Genomic DNA, 21689 nt, shown 5'->3' on the forward strand with positions numbered 1-21689 from the left:
TCCCTGCCTGAATCTAGCCATCCGTCACCACACGCTCCCCCACTAGCTGCATATTCTTTCACAGGCCATTAGCTGCATGTGCGAGTATAATGTTGTTACTGTTTGGGAGATGTTTGCTGGCTCCAACAGGAAATCAGTCCTTCCCTTGTTTACCTAAATGGCTGTGCCAAAATATAATGCTCCCTCTGCCTAATGAAGGAGATGAGGGAGTTGAAAAGAGAAGGTAGAGGAGAAGGAAGAAAGCATGTCTTTGTATTCATAGAGTGTACCCAGAGCATGTTCCTTTTCGCTCTCTAAGGAGGGGGTGGCGCTCATGATAATGGGGAGTGAGGGGAGGCGCGAGAGTGGGACACACTATTGTAAATCTGCCCCAGCTGTTATCATTCATGTAGACTTTGCAGCCTCATTTATAAAAGTTTACAATGCTTGACCGTCTTGCCACCTACCTTTCATCCCTTAACCTTCCTAACCCCTGTTTCAGCACAGCCTGGGGAGGGGATTGGGAAGCAGACAGTAGGCTGATAGCTGATCAGAGAAATGCAGTGGGACTGTTGTGTGTCCTGTGCAGCCTGGTCACCAGCTTAGTGGGAGTGAAAGTGGTAAAGTTGGTGCACTGGGAACTGCAAAGAATCACAGCCAGTCTTGTCTTTGTAACTGTCAATAGTGAAAAACCTTTATTGGCTCTGGGGTATCAGACTGGTAAGGATCATCTTTTAAGTGTGTCTAAGTGGAGAAAAGATGAAGAATCGTGTCCAAGAAGACCCTGGGATTGTGTACTACCTGAGCAAGAGCATATTATAGCTACATCAAGAAGGGATGGTGGCCTTTCCTAGATATAGTCTTTAATGAAATTAAATGTCCCCTCATAGTCTCCTCTCCCCCACTCTACCAGACCTGTCTTCTTATTCCTACAGAGATGAGTGGCTTATTTGACTGATGCTCTTTCCATTGCAAAAATGTATTCAATGCAAAGCTCACTTCAGAAACTTGGCTGAGACCTGAAATTTAGGCCAGTCCTGAGATGCACCGTGATCTTGAGGGGGACATTTTGTTGCCTGCCAGGTATATGGCACGTAGTTTTTCCTTGGCAGGGGCTGAGGTCCACATTATCCAGCAGACTTTCTGCTTTTTTTCTCTTATTGCTCTGCAGGAAGACCCTATCTGGTCACTTCTGCAAATCGTGCCCCTTCTCAAGCACTCAGCAACTGGTGGTGGTGGCCCACCAGGAGATAAGGGGATGCCTGAGGCCCATGCTTTCAGGGATGTTTGAAACACCCATATGTACAGTAGGATAAAGGTAAGGGCCCTAAAGAACAGACAGTATGACAGGTGAGTTCTAAATGAGGACAGATCAAGCAAGGCAATGAATTCACAAACTTCGCTGCCAGTTGTGACATTGACACACATTGTGTTGCTTTGATCTGCATGCAGAGAGCTAACCCCACCTCCCGTGTATTGCCCCTGTCTTCTCCAAGACGTGTGCAAAGCACTATTTTAGGTGGGGGCCTGGACCATAGTCCATCCCCAAGGAACTGATTGCTCCTGACCCAGGAACTCGGGGGCAAAATCCAAGAAAGATTGTGTCTCCTTATGCAAGAGGAGTTTAGCTGCACAAAGCCTGGAAAAATCATAGTCCATAGACCAAAGGCCCTTAAGGGACAGGCCTAGAGCCACTCCAAGGGAGCAGTACCATCCTGGTTTGGTGATCTTGCCATCAAAAGGCTTCCTGAGCAATTCTTGGTGCCCCTTGGCACTGGCCCATTTCCCTCTGAGTCAGGGTTCTGTGAAGGGCATGGCTCCAATAAGCTGAGGTATCTGATGTGTGGGCAGCAGCTGGGAATGTGCAGTGACGGCTTCAGATGAGGTTGTTCCTCAGACGCTGCTCCTGCTCCAGGGAGAGCTCTGCATTGGCTCGGTATGAATCCCCTGTGGGCCAAAGGAAAACAGGTTAAGTGACCAACCCACCACAGTCATCCTTTCCTTGACAACTTTACACAGACATTCTGCTGACGTCATGCTCTACATCTGGTTGGTCCCGGGCACAGACCCCAACTCATTCTACAGAAACAGACCCGACAGGTGTGTGGTTTCAGGGACATTGGGAAGAATAGGCTATTGGATGGAAAACAGTTGTGCTGGTTGCTCTCCTTTGCCCTCTCCAGATTCAATCTCTACCCTGATTTGTCCTCTCTGTGCCCTGGAGAACTGATCCCTAGGTTTGTCCTCTCTGTGCCCTGGAGAACTGACCCCCTAGATTGCCTCACCCTGGATCTCATCCTCTGGTTTCTGGTTGATTTAGGTCAGTGGAAAGCAACAGCAAGAGATTGAGAGGGTGGAAGGAGAGAAGGTGGGGTGTTTCTTCCCTCGTTCTGGCAGTCATGTCTACTATAGCTCCCGGCCAGATTCTCCCTCATCCACAGCTCTAGCTTTCATCTGGTTCCAGGATACCCTCGCCCCTTCAAGCCGAAAGGTGGATGGTTTTCCACTCTTGCTTATCCCTGGATGTCTCAACGCCCCTTGTTTCCTTAGTCTTACTCGCACCTCTATAAATAGTCTGTTTATTAAATAACTTCGACTCTCATTCAAGCATGCTGCCTGTTTTCTTCAAGGACACTGACTGACCAGAACGGCATTGTTTTTCTTTCCCTCGCCGTCCTGTGCCTTGCAGCCTGCTGCCAGCATTGTGGAGGATCTACTGTCTCCATATGCACGGCGTCAGACTCCAATTCCTGATTCCTCTAACACTCCTGTCTGATTGAATGGCTGCGAAGTTTACTTAGTCACACATGTTCAACCCTTAGCTATTTCTTCTTCCTCTTCTCGTGGTCTTCCATCTGTTGCCAGAGTTATCTTTGAAACATAAATCTGATGTTTTTGCCCCCTTGACTATAACTTATTAATGGTTCCCAGAAGCCCACTGGATAAAGTCTATTGTATTAGCAGGAACCATCACAACCCTCTGCAGACAACCTTAGTGGGTTTGAAGTACAATAGAGAAACGTTCTGAGGTGGTGAGTTCCTCACTGTCTTACAGATAAAAAGTGGTTGGAGTTGAATTTGGATCTCGGAGAAGCCTTTTATAAACCAAATCCTATGCTTTCTCCTACTCCTCCCTTCTTTGACTTCTGTCCCGCCTTTGAAACCCAGCTCAAACATCACTTCCTTTGGGTTGTTGCTTTCTGTCTCTCTGCTTGTTTAGTTCATACCAGTTTGGGGTTACCATTTGCATGTCTGCTTGCCCTACTTGACAATGAACTGTGCACCTCCTATATATGTTCCTAGTGCCTGGCTGAGTGTTCAGCATAGAATGAGGTCTTAGTAAATGTTCGTTAAATGAATGGACAGATCTGCCCCACCCCACCTATTACAAGTGTGGATGTGAACCCACACAGCCCATTGCAAATACAAGCATTTAAAAACTTTAAGATGGAGGAATTGCTACCTTTCTTTATCAACACATAGAACAACCACCTCCTTACTCTGCCCCCACTGGATCATTGCTTCCTCTTTTGTCTGATACTTCCAATCCCACACCTATCCTGCGCCCTGTTGTGATGGTCCCCTTCTGTCAAGCAATGAGCACAGTTGGAGGCAGATCTGGGGGACTTCTGTCTGTGAGAAGCTTAAGATAGAGGCAACTAATAAAGACCATATGAAAGGGAGAGAAAAAAGAATGAACTGGAATAGGGAAATCCTGACATGGCTTGAGTAATAGGAAAGACTCCAGGACAGTTGGAAAAGTTTACAATCCAAACGGCCTTAGGACAAAGGGATGTAGAAAGAAGTAGCTATTGGGTGAAGCTGATAATTCTGGTCAGTTTGTTTTGCAAATCTTCCTGTGAAGACGTCAAACTCAACTCTGTACCACACCTAGCCTTTTACACACACCTTCAAGTCACACATGGTACATTTGGAGTCTTCCAGCTCCCAAGCCCACATAGGGCTGATCCCCTAGTGGCTCACAGTTACCTGTGTGGCAGTTGTGCAGCCAGACCTGGTGCCCGTTATATTTGCAACGGCATTGCATCATGTTGTTGGAGAAATCAGACTCTGCCACCTCGTATTTGGGGTTCACAACCACCTGGAGCGAAAGGAGGGGACAACTGAAAACAGGTGATTTGACTTCTGAGTGAGTTGATAGTGACTGGAATAATCCTTTACATTGTGTGTAGTTCCACAAAGCATGTTTATATTCTTTAATTAATTCTCAGTCACCCCAGGAGGTAGACATTAATATCCCTGTTTTATAGATGGGGACCGCAAAGTCAGGACTCAAACCCTCCAGATCCTGAGTCAATGTTCTTTCCCCTGTAGCACACAGTCCCTTCGAGGGCCAGACCTGTGGGAGACCTGACCTTATGATACTCTTTTCTACCTCAGGGAAGCTTTTGGAACATGTGGAGAAAATGAACTTCCTGTGGGGAGTCCCATGAGCCCTCTTACCTGAAAAATATAGTCCCCGGGCCCCACGTCTGTGATATCCACCCACTGGCAATCAATGTCATGCCGGTAGGTGTCCCAGCAGCCCACGGTCACTCCCTGTTCTCCAAAGTTGGCACATGCATAGCGCCGCTGCAGTCCTGTGAGGAAGGGTACTGAGTTATTGAGGTACTGGTTTAGGCATTTGGGACCAAGCTTTCTGCTAGGTCTTTCACATACTTTATCCTATAGTCCTCACACTCGTCTTCCCAAGCAGGTTTTATATGCAGCCAGATTAAATAACCTGCCTCAGTATCAGCCAGGGATCCAGCACTGCAACAAACCCCATCTGTGACAGAGGTTCTTTCTTTGGATGCTCTAGCGAAAGCCTTGTTGGCCTAGGAAATGTGGTTGGAAGATTCCAGCTCTGCTGAGCTACATTTGTCCCTCCATCCATCCAGCCCTCAGGAGCCAGTGTTTACCATGCCTATTCCTAAGGGCTCGGAATTGTGGGTATATAAGTAGGAATCAGACAATCTATGCCCTCAAACAATTTAGCAGAAATGAGACAGGTCTGCAACTATTATCCAAAACAGGAAAGTGCCAAGTATTTTAAAGCTGGTACAAAGTGTGTTGGGTAGGAATGCAGAGGAAGTAGAGACCTTCCACCTACGGTTTCAAAAAGTAAGGAATTGATCATTTTGAATTGCCTTGAGTGCTGACAGTTGCCAAGCAAGAGTCTCCAGGTGCCAGGGGCTGTTGAGCAGGGCAGAGGGGAACCTGACCCCAGTAGAGGTGATGAACGTAACGGGGTGGATATGCTGACAGGAAGCCACATACCTGCAGGGCAATTTGTGTCCTCTAGACAGAAGCTGGCCTTGTGCCCCTCAGCCACCTTGGAGCCATTGAGAGTGAGTAGGTCATAGTGGGTGAAGACCTCAATGCTGTGGTAATGCCTGCAGAAGGGGCAGAGCTGTCAGTCTAGCAGCAACAGAAGAGGGTCCTCTTTGGAGAAGTTGGCAGGGAAGATTGAGGACTAGGCCCCATCATTACTCAGAGGAGAATGTTATAATAGCAGGGCAGTGCCCTTCTCCTAAACCCAAGATTAGTGACATATGGCCTACTTTCTCAGCTCCCCTGCCCAGCAGCAGGACATAGCTGCCCCATTTCCTAGGGTCTTACCCAGGTGAGAAGTGAAGGCTCTGCCCTGGTAGCCTCCAGCAGGCTGGGCCTGGCTTCAAGGCCTGATCGGGAAGTGGAAGGAAGGGGCACTTCTAGGGGACCAGCCTGGGAACTGAGCTGCTGAGAGGGTGCTTACTTTGCTCCCTGTCAGCCTGTGAAATTGCTACCATTGTTTCCAATCCAGTTCTAATGACAACTCTTCACACTATTATTATCTCAGCAAGGCCAAGTCCCAGTGGTGCCCATTCCTCTCAGCTTTCCCCACCCAGGCCGAGTCCTAAAGAAAAAACCACTTTCCATTCTGCTTTGTCACAGCATTGTCTCTCCTCCTGTCTGGGCTGGGGACTCCTGATAGGAAAGAATGCTCATTGTCTCCTTTCAGTACCAGTGTTCCAGCTCTTCTTTGGGGACCTTGCTGTGCTGCTGCAGAGACCAGCAAGCGTTTCCTGCAGAGCCAGCATCCTGAATGGGATGTCTATTTTGGGTCTGCAGGTTTCTAGGAGTCCCCACTTGACATAGCTTTTAAAGACAAGGCCTACGGTCCAACATAGAAAAATTGTCCAATATCATCCTAACAGAGACCAGCCCCGGTGGCAGTAATGGCTCTGTTGGATGTTACTGTGGGAAATGGACCCCATGAGCACGACCAACATGGGCACATCCAGGGCCGACGTTGCTGGGATTCCCCATCGCCTCCTTGGAGGCACGGTCAGTAAGGCCTCTAGGAAGGAGGCTCTTACCCCAGGGTGCACACCCCTCCCGGGAAAGTGTGCCTGAGGCCAGGCGGGTTTGGCCCCGGGCCCCTGCTCTTTGTCCCTGGAGAGCCATGGCACGGGCGGTCACTAACATGTGGCACTGGTGCCAAATCCAGCTGTGGCGCCCTGTCTTGGGACGGAAGTCAGCCCGGCCCAGGTTGAAGATCTGTGAGGAGAAGCGCAGCAGGCGCCGGTGTCCGTAGGGCCAGTCCATGTGGTCAGCGGACTTGGAAAGGCAGTTCTCTTCGTGGGCGCAGTAGAGCTGGCTGAGGGGGCGGTCCTCCAAGTAGGCCGTCTCCTGCACTAGCTGGGCGTTCATCACGAGGTCCGGAGCACCTGGGCCGCAGAGGGCATGAGGGGATGCAAAGGTTGGAAGGCAGCTGTTGGGGCTCCCTTGATAGGCTTGCCCTCAAGCTCTTTTGGGGACCCCAGAAGGGCAGGGTGGTTTAGGAGTCAGGAGATGTGAGTTCTAGTCACAAAGGAACGATCTATTGCAGTGTTTCCCAAACTAGAATTTTTGGGAACATACAGGTAAAATTGTACACCATTAACAATATAGTATACAATTTTCCCTACATGTTCCCAAAAATTCTAGTTTAGCACTTCTTAGTTGGGATTCAGGAATCTGTATTTTAACAACTCCACCAGGTGATTCTCATCATGAGAGAAGTTTGGGAAACACTGATCTATTGCCCTAACCCAGTAGGCATGTTACAGTGTCAAGGTTAAGCTTGTGGCTTTGGGACCAGGCTGCCTAGGTTCCTATCTTGGCTTAATTTCTGGCTACACCATTAACAATCTCTGTGAATTCCTTAACCTTTTTGTCTCTCATTTTCCTCATCTGGAAGATGAGGACAATAATAGTGATATTCATGCAATAATCCCTGTAAGGCGCTTAAGTCATTGGGCCGCGTAGGCATGTAATTGATGTCAGCTAGTATTTCTTTTGTGAAATGCTTCTCAGCCTGTCTGCCTTCGTGTCGCTGAGCTCCGCTAACCCCTCAGTAAGCGCTGCTTGGTTACCTCCGGGCCTCAGTCCCTTCAGTGTAAGGGCTGGGAGAGGGGGAAGGGGAGCAGTTGGGAGGGTAAACTCCAAGCCTGCTCCTGATCTACCATTCTGGTTCATGCCGCTGCAGTTCCTAGGCCGGCGCCTTCTCCACAATCTCTGTTCTAACCTGATTGCTCTCATGGGTGTTCGTACCAGGGCATCCTATGCGCTCCCCTCTGAGGCACCATGGCCATTTCTGGTGCTTCTCTGCATAGCAGTTCGACATGCTGGAGTCTTGATAAACTGCTCAGGGCCTCTCCCGCTCCCTTCCTGCCACTGTGGCTCTTACCCTCCTGGGAAGCCACATGTCTCCTCTAATTGCTGCCCCTCGCGTGTGACAACACAGATGTGGAGACCCACAGTTGTTGCCATGGAGCATCAAGAGAGGAAAGTTGCCTGTTCTCAATGTGTGTCGTGCAAAACAGGGTTCCGGTTCAGATTTTTGGCAGAGGCATCATGTGGGTGGGCCTGTGAGCTGACTGGCCTGCGCTGGAAACACGCTCTGAGGGTGGGTGTGGGGACCAGCTGGGTGGCCATATGACCCCTGTGCTGTCACTAAAAATGCACTGGAAGTTCCTGGGGTATGCTTTGGAGAGACCCAGGGTGTATCCACTGACAAACCCCAGAGTTCCCAAAGGAAAGAGAGAGAGCTTTTAGAGAGAATGACAAGAGAGAGTAAAGGAAAGGATGAAACGAGGAGAATCACAGAGGACTAATAAGGTGTCCACCGAGACAGCAGGAGGCTGTGCTAAGCTGTTGTGACGCTTCAAGTGTGTTCAGGAGCAGAGCTGCCATTCCCAGGAAGTGAGCTAGTGGGGAGCAGGCCCCTACTGTGCCGTGAGCCTTGGTGTGGGCTCACCCCAGTGTCCCATCACCCTGCAGGGCAGGGCGTGCTGCTAGGCCCAGTGTTCCTCCAGGTTCACTGGGCAGAGAAAGCCCTAAAGCTCACTGACAAAGGTGAAGGATGTCTTGGCATTGAAGCCTCATTGGGAAGAAGGTCAAGAGGCCACTTGGGCTGGTGCCAGCCTCTAGCCTTTGGGCGAGATATACGTAGTTATCTTGGCACAGACCTGGTTGGCAGATGTCAAGCAGATGCTGCTGCCCCCGGATTCAGTGCGTGGGACAGACGGATGCCTGAGAACGGGCTTGGCCTGTAGCCTTTTGGATGAATCCCAGAGCTCAGGAGAATACACTGGGAGCCTGAGGCCCACATACCCTCACATTTACTATGTACCCTGCACAACAGCTTTCAAACTTTTCCCTTACTGCAAACCGCAGTGAGAAATATATTTCATGCCATGACCTAGTACACATATACATAATTCCAGGAAAAAATACTGCCCTTACTAAATGTAACTCATTCTGTTGTTTTCTATTCTGTTTCTTTCTTTTTTTTTTTTTAAGTGTTGGTCATGATATGAACATTGGAAAACACTGTTGTATATCCTTATGTTTTCACACATTCTCTGTTTTGATTCTCACAATGACTCCATAGAACGGACAGGGCAGAGATGGCCTCCCTGTGTGAACTGACTTGGCCACACACAGCTGCTAACTGGCAGAGCTGGTACTCCAAGGCCAGCCCTCCTTCTGCTCCCACCCTGCTGACCTGGAGCTGGGACTAGCCTCAGAGCCCTCCCTAAGCGAGAGAGGTGTAGGCTTGCTTTGAGGGGAGCCAGCCAGCCTGCCTGCCCCATGACCCCACGGGCCCTCTCGTTACTCACTGTCTGTGCAGGAGACTCCCGCTGAGCCACGCCCCGTGCTGTGGGAGCAGTGCACTGGCCCGTGCCTTTGACACTGCTGCAGGGCCAGCTCTGTGCCTGAGCAGCGCACCCCGCTCATCACCACTTCTTCAGCCCCCGCTGTCGCCTGCCAGTACCAGGTGTCCTAAAAAAATAGCCAGCATCACCCAGTCAGGGTCGAGAGGTACCTTTGGACTCTCATCTATGCTTGGACCCGTCAGAATACCCCCACCATGCTGTGCCCAGCCTCAGCCCAAAACCTTTAGTAAGATGGCGCAGTCCATGCCACTTCGGACCCCGCTGATAACAGCCATTTCTTCCATGTCGTGAGGCAGAAATACATTGCGTGCGGCTTCCACATCCCATGGCCCTGCTCCCATCCCTCTCCCACCTGGCAGCCCTCAGCTGTTTGAAGAGGAGGATCCTGTTTCCTTCCTGCCCACCCAGGTGGCCTGTCCCAGTTCCCAGCCCCAGATGGTCGGCTGTACTCAGGGGTGGCCCTGGTTTGCCAGGTGGGTGTGCCCAGCATGCCCCGGAGCCAGCACATCGCAGTTAAAACCTCTTGACTTTGTTGCCTTAATATCTATCCACTTGTTTCTACCAGGACTGCCACTCGCCTGGTCCCAGCCAGCATCATTTCCACCTGGGGTACTGCCACACTGTTTCCTGAGCATGTTTCCTGTAGTCACATTAGTCCCCACCCCAACTGTTTGCCCAAGAGCAAGGAAGAAATCTTTTAGAATCTGCACTGCCGGCTTTGAGTGGTCTTGCCCCTGCCTCCTCCACCCTCACACTTCACATCACTCGCCCTTACTAGCCACACCCTGGTCCCTGATTTCCTCTGCCGAGTGGAGCTTCCTCTGGCCCCAGGACTTGGCATGGGCTCTTTATTCCTCTCCAGCTCGCAGGCCTAACTTCCAATAGTATCTCTGCAGACACAACCATGTGCCTGTTGTGTGAACATTGTATTAGTGACTGTCTCCCTCCCTAGGCGGACTGCTCTGTGAGGCAGCATCTGTCTTCACCGCAGCACCCCCAGCACCCAGCATTACATCGGCCTAGTTTCACTCAGTATGAATTGTTGAATGAATGGGTGGATGGTTAGTAGCTTTAGCACAGGGAGTTTGGGAGCAAGACAGAGACTTACCTTGATAGCGTGGCTGGCAAAGCCCAGGCCGAGCTGTCGGCAGGTCACCATGGCTTCGTTGAGCCCCCAGTGGTCACTGCACACGGTCCCCCAGCGTCGGACCCCATTCACCTCCACCTGCACCTCCACCACGCCCTCCTCGGGGCTGCGCCCGCCAGCCAAGCGCACCTGCAATGGTCAGAGGGGTGTGAGAAGCAGGGTGGCCTCAGCAGGGGGTGCTCGGGATTTGCAGGCCAGCTCACCGTGCTGCCCTGACGTGACACTTCCCTCTGGGCTCTCCCTAAGGTCCCTGCCTGCTCAAGAAATATGACTCAAATGCCTGTTCCCCGGGCTCCTTTTCCAGGACTTGCCCCCCTCCTATCTGAACTCCTACCATTAAAGGCGACTCGCTAATTGCAGAGGATCTCATACCGACCGTCCCCTTCTCAGTGACCCTGCGAGACAGTTACTCACTTTACAGAAGAGAGAACTGAGGTCTCCAGGTCAGAGACCCAGAGACTTCCCACCGGCCACCTCAGCATGGCAGTGAACGCTGATCATCCTGTGAGCCTCCTGGTGCCACTCCCCAGCTGACAGCCATAGCCCTCCTCCCTCTGCACCTTTTTCTCAACTTCACAGGGATCCAGAGAGAGTGTAAGGGGAGGGGCAGCCACCTAGAGTTCCCGCTGTCCTGAGGGGCTGTGGGCCAGGCCAGGGCAGACAGACGCAGGCAGCGAGGGTCTCTAGGCAAGGCCAGCTGGGCCCAAAGCAGAAGCGCTGGTTGTCTCTCGCTCACCTCTCCCCCTGGCTCCATGCGGTGTCCTGGCGCTACCTCAGGGCTTCCCCAGTCCCCAGCCTGAGGCCATGCCCAGGCCTGGGCTCACCTGATTCTGGAAGCCCATGTTTGGGACGTTGCACCTGACAGCAGCATCGTTCTCATGCTGACAACCATTATGGGCCCCGTCCAGGGAGGGGCATTCACCGAGGGTCCGCTCGGATCCCTTGCAGCGCACCTCACTCAGGTGGATGGGCCCCAGCCCTACAGAGGGAGGGAGAGCAATGCCACTGAGGCTCCAGCTCTGTCGCCCCGCAGCTGTGGCTTCCCCACCACAGAGGGGGAGAGTTTCTGTCCTGGGCCCGGGCACCCCAGAACCACCAAGGGATGGACCAGTAGCACTTCCAGGCCGCCACCCTCCACCCCAGGCCTCCTCGCTCACCTTGGCCCAGCTGGGCCCCAAAGAGAGCCTCCTTAGCAGAGCCGAAGCCCAGCTGGCGGCACACGACGCTGGCAGAGATGAGGTTCCACCCGTGGTCACAGACGGTACCCCACTGGCGGTTCTGGAGCACTTCCACCCGGCCCTCGCCCACCTGGGCCCCGGAGCGGAGGCGCACCCTCGGCTCCTGCTGGGCAAACACCAGCATCAGGGAGGGCGCAGGAGGAGGGACGGGCTGAGCCACTGTGGGAGCCCGGGCTGGACCCTATAAACTGGGCAGAGTCAGTGTCTCTGCCCATAGCTATTCCCTCAAATAAGCTGTTTTTTTCAACCTCCCTAAGAGCCACCACGATATGACAGTGAGAACAAAGTCAACCCTGCCACCCGGTCACCAGGCCAGTCCCTGCCTCATGCCAGCCTCTGCGCCTGTGTCCTTTGGGGCTGAAGGGATCCGTGGCGTGATTTTAGGGACGTGCGGGGACATGGCATTAATTAGACTGACTCACAGAGCGGGAGGCTATTTCCGTTGTAAGCCTCCTCCCCTCCTTCCTTTCACCAGGAAGACCACCTCCTGCGCGCTGCCCTGCCCTGTCTGTACCACCTCACCAGCACTGGCTGGTTGCTTTTTATAACAAAGGGCCAGGCTCAGGTTCCATACGGGATATAGCTGCAATGTAATTACTGTTTTGATGGCTACCTTCTATTCATAGCAGGTGATGTCAACCTTCCGTTTATGGCAGGGATATAAACGGTTCCTTTTAAATACATCCAGGGTGCCACCACTCTGTGCACCGATACCTCCTTGATAGGGGACAGGGCCGCTGTCCCTCCCTCCTGCCTGTCCTGGACTCCGCCCACCCGTCCTTGCCAAAGGCAGGGTGCTGCTGAGAGAGGGGCCTGCGGCTCCCAGGCCGGGGTGCAGGCACCACGGGACCCACCTCTGCCCGGGGCTCCTTGCGTCCAGACTTGGCCTTCAGAGGGCGGAAGCGGGGCCCTGCCACACAGCTGACCACAGCGTGCATGCCACCCGGGCAGGCTGGCCGCAGCTTGCCCCGAGCTGGCGCCACCTGCACCTGGCAGCTGGCTACGTGGGGCTCCGTCCCCAGGCAGCTGACCCGGTGGATCCAGAAGGAATTCTTCTGGGCCAAGCTCTTCAGCCTGGAAGACAGGGAGACTGAGGGTGGGGGAGGGGTTGATGGAAGCTCAGGGCTCAGGAAGGCAAGGCCTTGGGGGGTGGAGGGGTGGAGGGTTGGAGGGGTGGGAGGGAGGTCCTTCACGCCACACCCCTCTGCATCCTTCCCCAAGGGCACACTCCTCACCTGAACCTGGGATCCCTCATCTTCGAATTCCAGACTTTCCTGGAGGAGAGGAAACAGTGGGGAGTGGAGTGGGTGCCGAAGTCTTACCCGTCACCCTGGCTCCTCCCAGTGGTCCTTGAGTCTGCACTGGACTCCGCAGTTTGAAAACTCGCCCACAGATCCTATGTCTGCGCTGAGCTTCGCAGCAGCCCTGAGAGGCGACCACCTCACAGGTATCAATGTCCTCCATTTTACGGGGAAGAAACGCAGAGCCCCGCACGCTCTCTTCTCTCTCGACGTATCAACCCTAACGCGGGGTCTCTGTTGCACTTGGCGCCCCCGGGGCAGGCAGCTCCCAGCTCGCCCTCTCCCCATGCCAGATGGAGGGGTGCCTTTAGGGGGCCCCCTGCAAAAAGGGAGGCAGGGGAAGAGGTCCTCTGGGGACAGGTGGAGGGTGAAGGCCTTGCTGATGGCGGCTGCCCACCCGGAGGCTGTAATCAGGGCTGCCCTCCCCATGGGTGGTAAGCGAGTCAGCCAGGCCCAGATGTGCAATTACTGGGTGGTGGGGCGTCGGGGGCCCCCACGTCAGTCACCCCCAAGGCTGGAACCGAGTGGGTCTTCAGGACCAGGGTCCTCTAAGTCGGAGACACAGGACAGAGTGACTAAGCGTGGTTGGGGTTGGCAGGGGGGTGACTCAGCGGGACTGTGGGAGATCCCTCCCTGGAGGAGAACAGTCTTCACTCCGCAGAGCTGGGGAGCCTGCCTGGCCCTCAGACAGGCTGATGCAATCCTGAGACAGCCCCGTCACGTTTCCGACAGAGGATTCTATGTCTGCGCTCCCACATGCTGCCCCACCCCACGCCTTGAGAGCTGAGGAAATTCCCTGGGGCAACGTGGAGGCGGTGCCTTGCAGAGGGGAGAGCTGAGGCCAGAACCCAGGTGTCTGTCCTTGGGCAGCATTGTCAGGCTCTTCAGCAAAGTCTACTTTTTAAGTCAGGGACACAATTTCACATTCGGCTGTTTTTAGTGGGCGAGTGCTCTGTGCTATTCTTTGTATCGATTGGTTTCTGACCGTTTCTAGGCGCCTCCCAACATTCACCCTCACCTTCCTCTTCATTATTCTGTGGGATCCATCCCCCAGGAGACCCAGGAACATTCCTCTTTGGGGCCTGTTTCCCTCCCAGTCCCCTCACCCACTGAATGACCTGCCACAGACACACCCAACCCTGCCAACCTCCCTGACCTCTGCCAGGTCCCACGTGTGTCACACGCATGCACTCACACATGCCACTGCCCCACAAGCACCCCCCGCCTCCCCCGCACCCCCTGCCAGTGACCTCCTACCTGTAGTAGTGACCGTTGACAGGCGCCTCGCTGGGGAAGCCCAGCATCCCGCACACCACCTTGCTGTTGTTCCTGGTCCAGCCCTGGTCGCACACCTGCCTCCAGTGGCCCTCGTACTTCACCTCCACGGCTCCCTCGGTCACCGGGTTCCGCCGCTTGGCGCTGGCCAGGATGGGCTTGAGCCGCACCTCCTCCAGCCGCCGGCCCTGCAGGGGGCATGGGCACCGTGGGCCGAGATTCCCGCCCCGCTGAGCCCACTGCAGGTCTTCGCTGGGGAAGCTGGGGCTCAGAGCGCTTACAGAGCACCCCACACAGCCCCCTCACAGGACAGGCCGGAAAACTGAGGCCCAGGCAGGGGGAGGCATTCGTCCACGGCCATGGCGTGAGCATGAGGCAGAACCTCGGTGTGTTTAGGGTCCTTCCCTCATGCTAGAGCACATGTGTCAAACACAAGGCCCGCGGGCCAAATCCGTCCCGCCAGGCCTTGCAATGTGGCCCGCACCGCGCTGTCATCACTGCACTCCGCTGCGTTTCCATCACAATGACAGTTTATGACTGTTCGGTAAACCATTCGGCCCGCAATTTAGGCTGGATTTTAGATTTTGGCCCCTTCTCTGATTGAGTTCGACACCCCTATGCTAGAGGGAAGCAGGCAGGTCTGCACCCTTCCTGGGGTCAGGATGGGAGCTCTTGGGATTGGGGGGCTTCCCCCAGGCACAGAGGAGCCGTCCTGCGGCCCCAGGGCGATGTGAGGACGGGCAGACCTTGAGACCGCCCACAGGGTCCTTTGGCCCAGGAGACCCTCACCTTAGCCCCAGGCTGACTTAGACCACGGCGAGCCCCCCATCCTGGCCTACGGCATGTAGTGGGCCACCGCCTGCTGTCCTCAGGCTGAGGCTCTCTGGCAGGGGATGGCAGGAGCCTGGACCTGCCCTGCCTGCTCCTGTTGTTTGGCTTGGGCTGTTTTTAGCTCGGGGTTGTTTGTGCCGGGAAGAGGCAGCAATTGTGGCCGGGCCTTGTGGGTGAGGCAGCCCCTGGCCCCCCTGCTGCCTCCCTTATGGGGAGCAGCTTCAGTGATTCCCAGCAGGCCCAGCCTCTGGTTCCCGGGCCTGCCCACCCCCAAGCTGGGACCCTCTGTCCATGCACCAACAGGAGTCCGGGCCAGGATGCTTCTCAGCCCAGGCTCTGCTCTCCTTACCCCCCCATCCCTCCTCCAGGTTCATTACCAGGAGGCTCCCTGTACTTGGCTCAGGCCAGGGACCGAAAAGCCTCCTCACCTGGGGCCCGAGGGCATTGGAGACTCTCTCAGAAAGGTAGCCGCGCTGGCGCTGGGGCTGGCACACCACCCCGACGTCCTCCGAGTGGCTGCAGTCGCTGACACCCCAGCCATTAGACCCGCACTGGCCCAGGGAGCTTTCTGTGCCCGCACAGCGCACGTTGTCCAGCCAGATGGGTCCTGAGGGGGAGGGGACAGGCAGGTGATGCTCAGGGACAAGCACAGAGAGACAGGGCATGGGTTGTGCCTCCCGGACAGCTATAAACTTTCCTCTTAAACCCTGAGCAGAAAGTGGGATGGAGGAAGGAGAGGATTTGGTTCTCCTGGAATTTATTTATAACCCTGCTTCCTGCCTCCTCTTGGCATCAGGTTCTGTAGAATCTTTTTGGAAAATGCCAGATTGGTCTAGTAATTAGATTAACCTATTCACCCATTCATCCATGAATCCAGCCATTCAACATTTGCTAGGCACCCACGGTGTGCCAATCACTCTGTTCAAGGAAGTTAGTTGGGCTGTGATCATGGCAATCGTGGTGGCCTCACTGCGAGCAAGAATGGGAGGCTCAGGAGGCTCTTCAGCTGAGACACTCAGCACAGGCTCGTGGGAGGTCACGGAGCTGGGAATTAAAGGACGGGTGGGATGTTTTCTGTAGGAGCCTCAGGGAGCCCAGCCCCTGAGAGAAGCCCGCTGCCATTTCCTCGTCCTGCTGCTTGGCAGCTTGTCACTCACCCTCCCCCGGGCCATACTTGGCACTGTGGGCCCAGGTCAGGGCCCCCTCAAAGCCCAGCTGGCGGCAGGCTACGTTGGCCTCCTGGAGAGCAAAGTCGTCATCGCACACAGTGCCCCACTGGCCCTGGTACAGCACCTCCAGGCGGCCCTCCTCCGGCCTGTTTCCTGGGCCCACCAGCCGCAGCTTCGGGGTGCCCGGCGACTGCGGCCTGCCAAGAGGGGCCTGGCCCAGCAGCAGGCACAGCAGGAGCAGGGAGAGGGTAGCAGGTGGGGACCGCATCATGGTGACTCCAAGGACAGCTGAGGCAAGGCACCTGGGAATGAGTGAACAGGACAACAATCACCACCTACCCCTGGCCTCAGGCAGAGCCAAACATGGCAGGGCCCCTCCAAGTGTGTGTGTGTGTGTGTGTGTGTGTGTGTGTGTGCGCGCGCGCGCGCGTGCGCGTGTGTGCTGGCACTGATTGAGTTTGGACTCAGAGGTTAGTCAATTTGGCTCAAACCTACCATTCATGAGCCATGTAACCTTGAGGAAGTTTAAGTTTAGTTTACTGAGTCTCAACCTCCTCACCTGCACAGTGGGGATAATAATTCCTATCTTGCACTGTTGTCGTGAGTGTTAAATATAAAACTGGATGTAAAGTGCATAGCACAAGCCTACCACATGGTAAGTGCTCCATAAACAGTTATTCTTGATACAGTTTTATATGTAAACTAGAGGCCCAGTGCATGAATTCATGCACAGGTGGGGTCCCTCGGCCTGGCGGGCAATTGGGGCCAGCTGGCTGTGGGGGAGGGACCGAGGAGGTTGACTGTGGGAGTACACTGACCACCAGGGGTCAGTTCCTGGGTTGAGCGTCTGCTCCCTGGTGGTCAGTGCAAGTTTTAGTGACCGGTCAACTGGTCATTTGGTTGCTTAGGCATATATATATATATATATATATATATATATATATATATATATATAGTGACCTACCCTTGGAGTAATGGGGGAGACCTTAAGGTGCCCTCAGGACCAGAAATATTTACCCCAGGGGAACTGCCCTCACCTGCCTTTTGAGGTTCCCAGCACCCTGGCCACCCTCCCCACAAAAGGCGCACAGGATGCTGGGGTCATTTGAGGGGAGTCTAGGCCTCCACCACTCATTTACTGTGTGGCTTGGGGGCGTCTTTTAAACTCTCTAGGCCCTGAGCCTTTATCTTGAAAGTGAGGCGGTTGAACCAATACAGCGGGGCAAAAATAGACTTACAGTTGTTTGTATGGAAAATATACAATAATTAAGAAATAATATTGATAATAATACAAGAATAAACTGTGTTTCCCTCATTCACAATTCTGAATCTACTTTTGCCCCACCCTGTACTGTGTAGTATCTCCTTGAGCTGGAAGTCTGTGGTGTCCTTCCGCCCTTGCTCTAGGTCCAGCGAGGTGTGTGATTTGTACACGGATCCAACCAACATCTGTGGGATACTGGCTACAGGCCAACTATCGGGTCAGGTGCTGGGACAGGGACGTGAGGATGTCAACACTACTCCCTGCTCTCATGAAGCCCAGAGAAGAGGGATTAGGGAAGGCTTTCGGAGAAGGGGAGCTCACCGGGGCTTTGTTAGAGGAAGGAGAGTTCTCGCAGATGGGAAAACTCTGCATTCCAGGTAGACAGGACAGAATGGGTAAAGAAGGGGAGAGGAGAAGAAGTGCGAGAGCAGCGGGCGGAGAGGGGCAGGGTCGCTTGATCCCGTAGGAAGTGAGGGGCTCTGGGAGGGTTAGGCAGTGGCCATACACCAGAGAGAGGGCTCCTGCCTTGAGGAGGCTGAAAGCAGATGGTCTTTGGGTCCTTAAAGGGGATGGGGTTGGGGGATCCTCTCTCCCTCATGTGTTAGCAGCCTTGGGCCTGGGGCCAGGCTGGGGGAGGAGCATCGAGAGAAGGTGTCAGTGTCTGCAGCCATCAGTGCCGGATTCCTCCGTGCGGATGGGGCTCTGCTGCCGATGGGCCTGAGGCTGCCTGGAGCAGTGGATGGAGAGGGTTGGGTTCGTGGCTCCCTGTTCAGACTTGCACCAGAGAGAGCACATTCTCGGGGGTCCCTGCCACTCCGTTCCCCACAGGCTGGTATTTGCGGAGAATCTCTCTTTCCTTGCTGCACCCAGTCCCTCCCCCTTCAGCTGCCTGGCCTGCGTTGGCCAGCCCAGGACTGGGCTGAGTGGGCTCTAGAATGAAGCTCCACTAAAAGGGAAAGGGACTGTGTGTTGTGCCCCTCGTGCCCAGTGTAGAGCAGGTGTGGAGGTGGCACCCGGGAAATATTCGTGGTTGCATGGATTGAGGTGGCACAGCACGGAAGTGTACAGATGGAGCCAGACTCCTGGCCTCACCACCCACCTCTGTCACTTGGCTTCTGGGTGGTCTTGGGCGAGTGGTTTAATTCCTCAGTGCCACAGTTTCCTGTCTGTAAAATGGGAGTAATAATAGCATTTCAGGATTATTGCCAAGGTTAAATGAATGAATACATCTTGACCGTTAGGTGAGCAAGCTCTCAATTGACAAGCTCTCAGTTAGTAACAGCTGCTATAGCACCATAGTTTGCTCCCAGCTCCTCTTTGGATCAAGAAGGAATGGAGGCCACACCCTAACTCCTCAGCAAGACCCTGGGACCCTGCTTTGCGACATCCTCCAGCTTTGTCTCTTTCCCCTCTGAGCCCAGGTTCTCTTCTCTCCACTTCCCCAAACCTTCCCTTTCTCACCGCTGAAGTCTCCTCCTGCCCCGTTATACCCCCCCCCCCCCCCCCGTAATTCCTTTCCAGACCTAAACACTGTTTTCTTCACGTCATTCCCCACTCAGGAGCCTGTGGGGGCTCCCAGCTGCCTGGGATGTCCCCTTTCCCTCCTCCATCACCCCTAAGGGGGAGGTAGGCAGCCAGGGACTGAGCCAAACTGAAGTCATTGTGGGTAAGGTCCTGCCACAGATGGTCAGAGAGGATGGGAAGGACCGGCTCCTCCAGCTGTGAGGACCCAGTGGTCACATTGGGTCTGGCCTGGGAAAGCAGCCTGCTCGCTGACCCAGGAGTCAGGATGCTCCTCACTTTGCCACCAAAGTGACTTGAGTCTGGCGCCTTCCTCTCTGAGAGGTGGTGCACTTGAGGGACCCTCTCGGTAAGACATGCTCTGATGGGCTGTGGAGTGTGGGCAGGTCTGCCTGTGGCTGATGTCCCACAGCGTCATGGAGGTCTTATTAGAAGCTGTGGACAGTCCTGGAACAACAGGCTCCCTCCCTCCAAGGGGACTGACTCCCTGGAGGCAGGGGTGAGCTTCTGCTGCAGGACCCCGGGTGCTAGGCCAGGGCAGCTCACTCCCTTCCATGAAAGCTGCCCAGGAGAATCAGGGGCAGGGGGCACCCCTCTTCCCAGCCCTCCTGCCACTGCAACCTTCATTCCCAGCCGCTCAGCCTTTGCTCTTCCGGTTCCTTCTACTTGGAGTGGCCTTTCCCTCTCCTTCAGATTGTTAGTTTCCTACAACACCCAGCTCGAAAGCTGCCCCCTCCATCCAGCCCTCCCAGGTCCCACCCTCCTAGCACTTGGTGTGTTTGCTTCCTGCCTCCACAACCAGTATCCACAGTGTCTCCCCAAGCTGGTCCTCAGGGGCTGAGCACAGAAAAGAGGACCGGGCTGAGGAGCCTCCCTCAGAGAAGGAAAGACTCACTGGCACTCTTCCCAGGGAAGGAGAAGGAGACAGGGTGAGAGGAAGGATGGAGGGGGATTAATAATAATTATTATTATTAAATAATACAGAAATATTGATTGAAGACTTATCTCCACTCTACAGCGGAGAAGATGAGGGCCAGAGAAGCCAGGTAGCATGCCCAGCCAGGTCTCAAACCCAGGCAGCCTGCCTCCAGAAGCCAGGCTCTCAGCGTGAGGGAGGGAGGTGGGAGGAGGAGGGGGGAGAAGGAAGGGTGGCAGGGAAATGAATGAAATTCCACCCTGCTGCTGGTTGATTTACAACCTGCTGAGGTGTGAAGGCACTGGGGTGGGTGCCAGCACTGAGTGCAAATAAATGCCAGACCAGGACCCTGCCAGCATGAAGCAGAGAGGCACCTGGTCCAGGTGCTGCTTGGGACTCGGCACCTGCCCCCCCAAGGAGGGCTGGGAATGCCCGAGGGTGCTGAGGAGGTAGCACTGGGGACGTTGTTCTGGTGGGCACCAGCCTTGGGATCATGTGACCTCTTTGCAAATGGGATGGGGCTTCCCCTCTCAGACCTGACCCCTTCCCTGGGATCATGGGTTATGGTGACCCGAAGCAGAGCCAGCAATGGTCTCGGAGCCCTACCTGTCCCGCCATAGCACCTGGGAGTTGGAGCCTTCAGCCCAGGCTGCATCCCCTGCCTGCCGGTGCCCTTTCCCTCTCCCCCTCTCATCAGTCCTCACCTGGTTTGTTGGAGAGCCTGGCTCTGCCCTGCCTCTTAGTCCCCCAAATCACAGGAGTGACGGCTGAACCTGCCTCCTCGCCCCTTCCCCTGCCTCCTCCCAGGTGAGAAGACAGAAGGTTACATTCAGCGCACTCCCGGACAAGACACGCAGGCACCCCGAGGCCAGGGCGGGCCCGGGGCCAAGCTTCGGAACTTGGAAGCAACTTTTGGGAGCGCCTGGGAGCCAGGCTGCCCCATCCATGGGACGGCCAACCCTCCCCGCTCAGCCTTCGGGAACCCTCAGAGGCTTGCAGACCCACAGAGAGAAGGAAGCGGACAGACAGACAGGACGGCTAGGCAGACCCAGGGCCGGGCCGGGCAGGGGCTCACCAGCTGGAGCGCAGACGGTCCGGGACGGGGCGGGCGGGCGCCGCGGCGAAGCAGCGCCAACGGGCCTCCCGGGGCTCCGGGGCCCTTTTATCCCGCTGGGCCGCGGGCCCCCCACCCCGCGGGCTCCAAGGAGGCCCCGCCCAGCGGCCCCGGAGGAGGCGGTGCCCCGCCCAGGTCTCCCTCCCTCCCTCGGTTCCCCCGCGGCTCCCCCCCCCCCCCCCAGCCGGGAGACCGGCCAGAGTGGCCAGGTGCCAGCCCGCATCGGTTGTGTCCTGGCCCCACCGGCCGGGGAAATCCCTGGGTCGGGAAGCTGCGGGGGGTCGGGTGGAGGGACCTGTTTTCCGTGGAGGAAACTGGCGCTGCCGCAGGACGATCCGAGTCCCCGAGGCCTGCGCTCATCTGCCAGGAGCGCTAGTGCTAAGTTCCTGTCTGGGGGGCAGGGTTCTCTGCCAAAGCGGGTGACGGACAGACCCCCAGAGGTGACCTGGGGATCACATTCAGTGCGTCAGGGTCAGTGCGTTACTTCACATGGCAGTGCCTCCTAGTCGGTCCTGGGGTGCTTGGCTATTTAGGGGTGCTTAGCTATTTAGAGGTGTGGGCAGGGCGCTTGCTCAAAGGGTCCAGATGGTGGTGCAGGTGTGCGCTCTCTGGAGTAAGGGCAGTCCTCTCGGATTATTGGTCTCTCAGAGTTTATCGACTGCTGCACGGACTGAGGTCTCTGGTCTGCCCATTGTACAGCTGAGAACACTGAGTCCCAAGAGACACCA

General features: G+C 55.2%; 1 protein-coding gene across 3 annotated transcripts; it reads right to left on the reverse strand.

Annotated features, from left to right (window-relative positions):
- Positions 1-647: 647 nt before the first annotated feature.
- LOXL4 (lysyl oxidase like 4) lies at positions 648-21060 on the reverse strand. 3 transcript variants are annotated; one of them, XM_045581972.1, is made up of 16 exons: positions 20923-21019; positions 18510-18576; positions 16135-16448; positions 15406-15584; positions 14129-14334; positions 12806-12844; positions 12425-12644; positions 11490-11676; positions 11157-11311; positions 10294-10461; positions 9129-9291; positions 6449-6692; positions 5260-5375; positions 4444-4580; positions 3970-4081; positions 648-1926 (listed from the first exon to the last, which is right to left on the reverse strand). In XM_045581972.1, exons 3-16 carry the CDS (start codon positions 16415-16417, stop codon positions 1856-1858), a joined length of 2280 nt encoding a protein of 759 aa, XP_045437928.1. In that variant the 5' UTR covers positions 16418-16448; positions 18510-18576; positions 20923-21019; the 3' UTR covers positions 648-1855. The 3 variants fall into 3 exon arrangements, with proteins under 3 accessions (XP_045437928.1, XP_045437929.1, XP_045437930.1); XM_045581973.1 differs by having other exon boundaries at positions 11490-11673; positions 20923-21017; XM_045581974.1 differs by lacking the exon at positions 18510-18576 and having other exon boundaries at positions 20923-21060.
- Positions 21061-21689: the final 629 nt, after the last annotated feature.

The sequence above is a fragment of the Pipistrellus kuhlii genome, unplaced genomic scaffold, assembly GCF_014108245.1.
Source record: "Pipistrellus kuhlii isolate mPipKuh1 unplaced genomic scaffold, mPipKuh1.p scaffold_m20_p_15, whole genome shotgun sequence".
Lineage (NCBI taxonomy): Eukaryota > Metazoa > Chordata > Mammalia > Chiroptera > Vespertilionidae > Pipistrellus > Pipistrellus kuhlii.